The 9,645-nt window shown below is 42.1% G+C and overlaps 1 protein-coding gene across 1 annotated transcript; it reads left to right on the top strand.

Moving 5' to 3' along the window:
* The first annotated feature begins 5,879 nt into the window (after positions 1-5,879).
* Positions 5,880-6,383, top strand: LOC109162252 (uncharacterized mitochondrial protein AtMg00860-like). Its single transcript, XM_019310971.1, has one exon. It carries the CDS (start codon positions 5,880-5,882, stop codon positions 6,381-6,383), a length of 504 nt encoding a protein of 167 aa, XP_019166516.1.
* Positions 6,384-9,645: the final 3,262 nt, after the last annotated feature.

Here is a 9,645-nt window from a genome sequence, read left to right on the forward strand (position 1 = left end):
AAAATTATATATTAAGCAATTTATCTTGATCATACATAAAGTTTTAGACATATAAGTTGTGATTAATTGTATGTAATATGATGGAATTTAGTCCATAAGCAATTTCGTTATATTTGTACGATTAATTGTGATGAAATACTGAACTATGATCATAATTTAGCCCACAGACAATTATGTATCGGAATGTACTTTAGTAGTTTTATCAGTGATGATAGAAATAAATCAATTTATTTATTTTATGGTTATTTGTAAATAATAAATAACCATAACACCACACAACATATTAAGAATAACACCACACAAGTTTCACGTTACATCCTATGGCTCTAACCATATTTAAATCATCAAGAACGTAATTCATCCTTTGATATCAAGAACCAATACAATTCATCAAGAATACCACATAATTATCACGAATCCGAATTCCTCAAGAATATCACACAATCATCAAGAAACCCTTATAATCATCAAGATTATCAAGATAGAACCATATCACCAATTATCAAGATCACGCCATAAATATCATAAACAATTCATCAAGACACAAGAATATAGGGGAATGCATAAGATAGAGATCATAACTAAGAAAATAGGTTTTGTTGAGACATGGGTTACCTCTTAGCCTTAATTGATTTCCTTGGCTATGAAGGGTCTTTCTCTAAGGGGAATTCTTGGAGCTCCTTGTGTGGTGAGAGATTATTGTGGTGGGGGTTCTAGGTGCCTCCTATGTCCCCTATATATATATCTAAGAGTCCTAATTAGGGCCCAAATACTATATGCTTGCTAACTCTATTCCTTTTAGGACTAGGGGTTGGGTTTAGAGGCGAGGGCCCATGGACTATGGTGGGCCTTTTCCTAGTTGATTATTCTTTGGATAATTGGTTAAATGATTAATTGATTTTAGGGGTCGTAACACGGGGTGTTACAGTGCACATAGGCATGGGGCTTGTCAGGACGTGAATCTGTGCATTCTTGGGATTTTTCTCGAAGGAATTCACTCTTCCTAGTCACCTTCCCGCGGGTCCCCAACGGGATCTTGATGGGACCCTAACGGGTCCTTGACGGGACCTTGGCGGGATCTTGACGGGGCCCTGACAGGAGCTTGGCAGGCGGACGACAGCCCACCTCGCGCCCACTAGTACAATGTGCTGATTTCTTAACTCCTCGTTTTATTGATTCATGGCACACTTGTGTGCCTCGATTGAAGAACGCGAGTTTTGGGTAAGGAACCATGGGTTGCCCAAATATGGCTTCCTCGGTAAAAGACCTTGACACGCGAGACACCGTCGGAAAAGCACGACCAATTACATTACACGAGGAGTTGAAGTTGGACTCTACGATGCAACCGACTAGGGATGATTGGCGTGAAGGATTGTGCAAACCAAGGAGGCGAGTTTGGAACTCGTGCTAAGGACTCATAAAGGCCTTAAAAGTCAAAATGCTAAGGATGGACCGGGACTCCCTCAAACCATGGATATCGTTCAAGCAAATCAGAGGGCTCCTTACAAGTTATATGAAATCAAGAACGACGTAGCCCGTGGTGCTAGGAAAAAAAAAAGGGGTAAAAGAGCACATTTGCGCCAAGGCCTCAAGGGTTATTAAGGACCCACAAGGAAATGAGATGACTCGTAAAGTCACCGAGTCATTCCACAACGAGATTAGGTAACCAACTGCGCTTCAAGAAGAAAAAGACACATGCAAGGGCACCTTCATCATTAAAAGTAAACACAAAAGGGCACAACAAGCCGAACCTCGGGGGAGACATGAAATCTTACTAAGAATTTCATTCACTAAAGAGGAGATGAAATTCAATAAGAAGAGAAAGTCAACCCAAAGTTTATCGACTCCCAAGAGACTTTGGGAAGAATTTGGGAAGTGTGCCCTAAAAGATTGGCTTGGTTGACCAAACTTGGTCAAGACCTTGGACGCATTAAAGAAGAAAGTATTAGATCGTCGCGAGAGATTCCCTCAAGATAAAAAAAAAAAAAAAAAAAAAAAAGAAGGATGAAACTTAAGCTTGGGAAGCAAGGTCCGACAAGGATCTTAAAGTAAAGCAAGTGCCAACACCAAAGGAAAAAGGATCATCAGTTCATCAATACGTCGTGATCAAAGCTTCAAACCAGAATAGTCACTTGAATCGAGAACCCTTAACCCATCCTAACCGACTCCTTTTCCCTCCCTTGGACAACCGAGCCCCTCCTTATTGCAAAACCCTTTCTACCCTTCAAACCCCATTCTTGATTCCCTATTTTAACGATTCCATACAAGGTAGCAACCTCACCTCCTAAAGTTGCAAACCTTGAACACTTTGATCCTAATTCCTAAATTCACTTTGTCCTCAAGTTTGAAACCTGATCTCTTAATCCATTTAACCCAATCGTTCCAAAAAAAAAAAACCCCGTACACATAGATATACAATTATATATTCTCCCCATAAAATACATTCTCCCTATATGACCACCGTACTACTTTTGACTCGTTATCCCTGTAATGATTTCTAAGCTTCGGGGACGAAGCTTCTCGTAAGGGGGGGAGAGTGTAACACCCCGTGTTACGGCCTTCAATCCCGGATTAATTATTTAATTAATCCCGTTAATAATAATTAAATATGATTTAACTTGGTTAAATTTCCCTCTAAATAATTAATAAGGTCAACCATGAATCGTGGATCCTTGCCTAAACTAGAGTTTTAAGCCTATTAGGAATAAAGAAAGTAAACCTTTTACTAGTCAGATTCTAATTAGGAATCCTAGACCTATTTATCTATTAGGAATAAAGGAAGTAGGCCTTTTACTATTCAGATTATGATTAGGATTCTCTTTAATGAATTAATATGGTCCACTATGGACCATGGACCCTTATCCCTAAAACAAGTCCTTAGTCCTATAAGGAATAGGATTAGTAAACCCATACCATTCACACCCTAATTAGGACTCTTATATATATATATATATATATATATATATATATATATATATATATATATATATATATATATATATATATATATATATAAAAGGACATAGGAGGCACCTAGAATTCACACCACAAATAATCTCTCACCACACAAGAAGTTCCAAGAATTCCCCTAGGAGAAATCAAGAAAGAAGGAATCTTAAAGAAAGACCCTTCATAGCCAAGGAAATTAATTAAGGCTAAGAGGCAACCCATGTCTCAACAAAACCTATTTTCCTTGCTATCATTATCTTCTTTGGCTTCCTCTCTATACTTGTGTCTTGATGAATCGTTTATGATATTGATGATATGTTCTTGATGATTGTGACGTAATTTTATGTGTGATCTTGATGATCTTGATGATGTTAAGAGGTTCTTGATGATTATGTGATGTTCTTGATGAATCTTGATGTTTTGGTAATTTAAAGATGAACTATGATTTTATTGATTTGAATATGATTAGAGCCCTAGGTTAAAATTGGGAATTTCTATTGTGTTATTCTTGATATAATTGGGTGGGATTTCGCATGCTCGGGCATTGATTATGTTTAGAAGTCATGATAGGATATGTGCTATATGATTCTTGCTTTTGATCCGTTAATTGTCTATGTGGTGTCATCAATTGCGTTTAAAAGTGTCTAAGCATGGTTTCGGGTTCCACAACGGATCCCGGGACGTTTATTTTGATAAAGAGTCAGTGGGGGGTAGGGGGACCCGCCACCTACCCGCTTCCCGAGAAGGGCGTCGCCGGTAACGGGCAGCTGGCGGGCAGGCGACTGCCCATCGGGCACCCGCTGCCCGGAGACTTGTCGCCGGCGGGCAGCCAGCGGGTGGTCCTCCACCCACCGGCTACCCGCTGGAAATTGTCCAACTCGGGACTCCGGCTTCCCCGTTTGATGTTTCCCTGACCCTCGTGGTGTCCCAACGGACTCTATTTATCGTGCCTAAGTCTAGTTTGATGTTTCGGGTATCGTTCGTTGGATAAATGAGTCTTATATATCGCATGCTAGTTGAATTGGTATCCCGTTGGCCTAGGTGAAAGAAGTATGAACCCTTTAGGACTATTCCTAGTTTGTGGATGACCACGCATAGGTTTCTTTATACGTTTTCTCCCCTTTCCCAATGTGTTAATATGAGTTGCATGTGCTTGTTATGTGTTATGTGTGCATGATACCCCAATTTGGTTGCGATCAAATTGGTTATTCCTGAGCTGCGGTTCAGAAGCTGGCTGCGGTCAGAATTACACTCTCGGGTTGCGGTCCGCCGTTTGGTTGCGATCAAACATATTACATGAGCTGCGGTTCATATTCCTGGCTGAGGTCAGATGATCACTCTTGGGCTGCGGTCCACTGTTTGGTTGCGATCAAACATTATGATGAGCTGCGGTTCATCGGTCGATTGCGATCGACCCCTTCGTATTGCGATATGAGACAGGGTGCTGCGGGGCCGTGTCAGAGCTATATGCGCTGACCCTCATGTATGGGCATGCGATTGGTCGTGTGGCGCCATCAAAGTGTGCTTGTGTGATGAGATGAATGATGATATAAATGAGATGAAGTGAATCTGTGACCATAGGATATATGCTAGTATCTTTACATGCTTGGTTATAACTGTTGAATGTGCTTATCCCATAGGATATATGCTAGTATCTTTACATACTTGGTTATAACTGTTAAATATGCTCATCCTTATCTGTCGAGTCTATTCCGGTTTTGAAACTAGAGTTTCCTAGGATATATCTTCCTGCTTCAAAATGACTTTTCTTATATCTATATATATCTATCTATAATGTATTTCAACGACGTGGTAAGCGAAACATTCCTCGTGCACGCCACTCTCGCCGTCATACTATTTGATTCGGGAGCCACCAACTCGTTCATAGCAATTGAATTTGCCGCAAGGCTCGGTCTAACCACGAGCACATGGGTACAACTAAGAGTCAAGGTGGTGTCAGGCGAAGTGTTGAAATGTGATCGCATGTATAAAGACATAATGATCACCATTGGTGGAATAGAATTCTCTAGCAATCTAATCCAGTTCAGGTTGGACGGAATACAAGTAATTTTAGGAATGGACTGGTTGGGGAAATTCAAGGCACAGATTCTATGCGGTGAATAAAAAGTGATCTTAAGGGGACCGAACGGGAAACGGGTATCCTACCGCGGATCCACCAAGAACTCGGAAGTCAAGCTAGTAAACATGATGAAGATGAAGAAATACTTAACAAAAGGGTGCAAAGCCTTTCTATGCTCGGTTGAGGATTTGGACACCGGAAGTAACGAACTGCAGTCAATCCCGCTGGTGGACGAATTCGCGGATGTCTTCCCAGACGAGATCCCCGGGGTACCCCCGCCCAGGGAGGTGGAATTCACCGTGGACATAATGCCATGCACCGCCCCCATCTCAAAGGCACCCTATAGGATGGCTCCAAAAGAAATGCATGAACTGAAAGCGCAACTACAGGACTTGCTAGATAAAGGGTACATACGCCCCAGCACCTCACCGTGGGGAGCACCAGTACTATTCGTCATACTATTCGTCAAGAAGAAAGATGGGAGCATGGGACTATGCATTGATTACAGGGAATTGAATCAGGTTACCATAAAGAACAAGTATCCTCTCCCACGGATAGACGACTTATTCAACCAACTCAAAGGAGCAGGAGTATTCTCGAAAATTGATTTGAGATTCGGATACCATCAAATAAAAGTTGCCAACCAAGACATCACAAAGACAACCTTCCGAACTCGCTACGGCCACTATGAGTTCACAGTAATGCCATTCGGGTTGACTAATGCCCCCGCAGTATTGATGGATCTTATGAATCGCGTATTTCGGCCCACCTAGATAACTTCGTGATTGTATTTATCGATGACATCCTGGTCTATTCACAAGACAAGGAAGAACACGAGAAGCACCTTCGTATGAACTTGCAAACCCTGAGGGAGAAACAACTATATGCCAAACTCTCCAAATGCGAATTCTGGAAAGACAGAGTGGCATTCCTGGGCCACGTGATAACCAAAGAGGGAATCAGGGTGGATCCAACCAAGATCCGCGCAGTCAAAGAATGGCCTACACCAAAGACAGTTCCAGAGATTAGGAGCTTCCTTGGGTTGGCCGGGTACTATCGAAGATTTGTGCCTGATTTCACCAAAATAGCCCAACCCATGACGAAACTCATGAAGAAGGAAATTCCCTTCCGATGGGACGCCAGTTGTGTTTCAGCTTTCCAGGAACTAAAGGAAAGATTGACCACAGCCCCAGTATTGGCGCTACCCTCGGGAATAGAAGGATTCGAAGTTTTCAGCGACGCTTCTAAAAAGGGACTAGGGTGCGTGTTAATGCAAAATGGCAAGGTGATAGCATCGCATCTAGGCAACTCAAAACCCACGAGGAAAATTACCCTACTCACGATCTGGAACTAGCGGCCATTGTGTTTGCTCTAAAAATCTGGAGGCATTATCTATATGGGGCAAAATGCAAGATCTACACAGACTATAAAAGCCTAAAATATATCTTCACTCAGAAGGATTAGAATATGCGACAGAGGCGGTGGTTAGAACTCATAAAAGATTACGACATAGATATCCAATACCACGAAGGAAGGGCTAACGTAGTGGCAGACGCACTAAGTTGAAAGACGAGCCATTCCCTTAACACCACGTGGGTGCTGGCAGACGAACTATGTACAGAATTCCAGAAGTTAAATTTAGAAATAGTGGGGCAAAGACAAGCGGATTCGGAGATCCGACTATTTAATCTCCGGATCATAACCACACTATTCGAAGAAATCAAAGCCGGACAACAACAAGATCCCGGATTCGGAAAGATACAACTCGGCTTAGTCCAAGGGAATAACGAGCCGTTCGAACTATTTAATGACGGCAGCCTCCGCTACAAGGGGAGATGGTGCATACCCGCAACATACCCCCACCTAAAGCAACAAATCTTAGAGGAGGGGCACGGTTCACCTTACTCCGTACACCCCGGAGGCGATAAACTGTACCAAGATGTGAAGAAGTTATTTTGGTGGCCTAACATGAAAAAGGAGGTAGCAGACTTTGTGAGCAAATGCCTAAACTGCCAAAGAGTGAAAGCTGAGCGGTGCAAACCCAAAGGAATCGTACAACCCCTCTAAATACCCCAAGGGAAGTGGGATTCTATCTCAATGGACTTCGTAGGAGGTCTACCCACGACACGGACTGGAAAAGACAAAATCTGGGTAATAGTGGATCGGTTAACCAATACAACGCGGTTTATTGCCATGAAAGAGACTTGTACAATGACACAACTAGCCAGATCCTACATAAATCAGGTAGTCAGATATCACGGGGTCCCACGAAACATAATTTCTGATAGAGACCCCAGATTCTTCTCGCAATTCTGGAAATCCCTGCAAATGGCCATGGGAATGAGACTAAAATTAAGCACCGCTTTCCACCCCACCCACATATAGTCCCTCGAACCGCATTTTCTAAACGAACTAGAGCCAATCCGAATTGATCTTGTAAAAGATCCGCTACAGAACGAATACGTTTATTTTGCAAATGATTCATATCGTCAAGTGTACCCATTCCAAATTTCAGTCCAATCAAATGATCGGCGGCTGCCAATAAATCTCGCGGTAACAAAAATGTATTGTTCTGGGGTATATCAAGGTTCAGTCTTCGGTTCATATTTCGTCGACCAATCCTTCCCAATTCACATCTCTGTTGAAAAAATTTCTTTTGTAATTCCTTCCATAAGGATTCAGAAAATATTAGATCCCCGTCTACGCAAGCAAATTGTTGATAAAATTCCAAAATGGCGTTTTCTTTTGACCCAATTTTTTTTTTCTCCTTATCACTCAGAAAAGATAAAAAAAATTTCAGGATAGCAGACATTCTCTAGAATTTCTCTTAGATTCGACCCCATAGCTGATGATAGAACTAGAATAGATATTTTTTGTTTCCTACTCACACGAGCCCACCGACGGCCAAACCGAGAGGACGATCCAAACCCTCGAAGACATGCTGAGAGTCTATATGTTAGACTTCCAGGGAACATGGGAGGAACATCTAGATCTAATCGAATTCTCTTACAACAACAGCTATCACGCAAACATCCGTTTGGAACCCTACGAAGCGCTATATGGTCAAAAGTGTAGGACTCCCATATGTTCGGAAGACATGGTCAATCCAGTGACTCTGGGGCTACAGTATTTACAAGACACCATAACAAAAGTCAAACACCTACAAGAAAGAATGAAGGCTGCACAGGACCGCCAGAAGTCCTACGCCGATCTAGGTAGGAAACAAGCCGAATTCTCCACGGGAGAGAAAGTTTGGCTAAAGATTTCACCCACTCGGGGAGTGATGAGATTTGGAAAGAAAGAGAAGCTAGGTCCTAGATTGATTGGTCCCTATGAAATCGTGGAAAAAGTCGGGAACCTGGCTTACCGCCTCGTATTGCCAGCCGAACTAGAGCGGGTACACAACGTACTTATCGTGTCACAACTGAAGAAATATGTACACGACGCAGCTCACGTATTGCAACTCACAATCGTGTGCTTGGATGATGCCCTGTCCTAAGAGGAAAAAGCCTGTAAAGATCCTGGACACAATGACAAGAACAACCCGCCGAAAGACCATAGAAATGGTTAAAGTCCTCTGGTCCAATCACGGAACTGAGGAGGCAACATGGGAGCTCGAAAGCACCATGAGGGAACGCTACCCCGAGCAATTGCACAAGGTAACACAGACTGAACCTTAAACTAAGCAGTTAGGTCCGACCTCGTCACGTCTAAGCTTCGGGGACAAAGCTTTCTGCTAGGGGGGAGGGTGTAACGCCCCGTGTTACGGCCTTCAAATCCGAATTAATTATTAAATTGATTCCCGTTAATTAAAATAATTAAAAGGGGTTTAATCCAATTATAATTCTCTCTATTAATCCAGGCAGTCCGCGATGAATCGTGGACCTTTGCCTGAACAAGAAACCGTAATCCCATAGGGAACGAGGAAAGTGTGCCTTATTATTCAGACTCTGAATAGGTTTTCCTTAGACATATAAATAGAGGATTAGGAAGCAGATAGAATCCTTCCTCACCCCCTCTCACTCGAAAATACTCTCAGGTAATCCAGCCAAGGAAATCTCCCACCAACAATCCTAGGAATATCAATTGGGAGAAGAATCTTAGAGAAGAACCTTAGTAGCCAAGGATATTGATTAGGGCTAAAGACGTAACCCATGTCTTACAACACCTATTTTCCTTGCTATATCTTATTTATTGGTTCCTTTGATAATTGTATGGATGATTCTGTGATTGAGTCTTGATAGAGCCCTTGCCTAGGATTTATATTGTGTTATTTGATAATCTTGATGATCTTGATGTTGTGAATGACTATATGTGTAATCTTGTATTTTAATTATGTCTAGAGCTTGTCCCTAGGATTTATATCGTGAATCTCGTTGTTTTGATGTTCTTGTTTTATTTGGTTGGGTCAATGCATGATCGGGTGCTGAGTCTAGCCTAGGACTTGTATTTAGGACTTTGCATATAGATTTCTTGATGATCTTGTGGTTCCGGATGCTCCTGAACCATTATGTGGTTGATGTGGAGTCTTGGCATGTTTAGGAATCATGTTAGAATGTATTTGGAATGATTCTTGATTTAATTCCGTTAATTGAATCTGTGGTGTTGTCGTTATG

Source organism: Ipomoea nil, unplaced genomic scaffold (genome assembly GCF_001879475.1).
Source record: "Ipomoea nil cultivar Tokyo-kokei standard unplaced genomic scaffold, Asagao_1.1 scaffold2928, whole genome shotgun sequence".
NCBI lineage: Eukaryota > Viridiplantae > Streptophyta > Magnoliopsida > Solanales > Convolvulaceae > Ipomoea > Ipomoea nil.

Excerpts from the sequence above, each read along its gene's own strand:
- LOC109162252 (XM_019310971.1), top strand. The coding sequence starts at position 5,880 with ATGAACTTGCAAACCCTGAGGGAGAAACAACTATATGCCAAACTCTCC.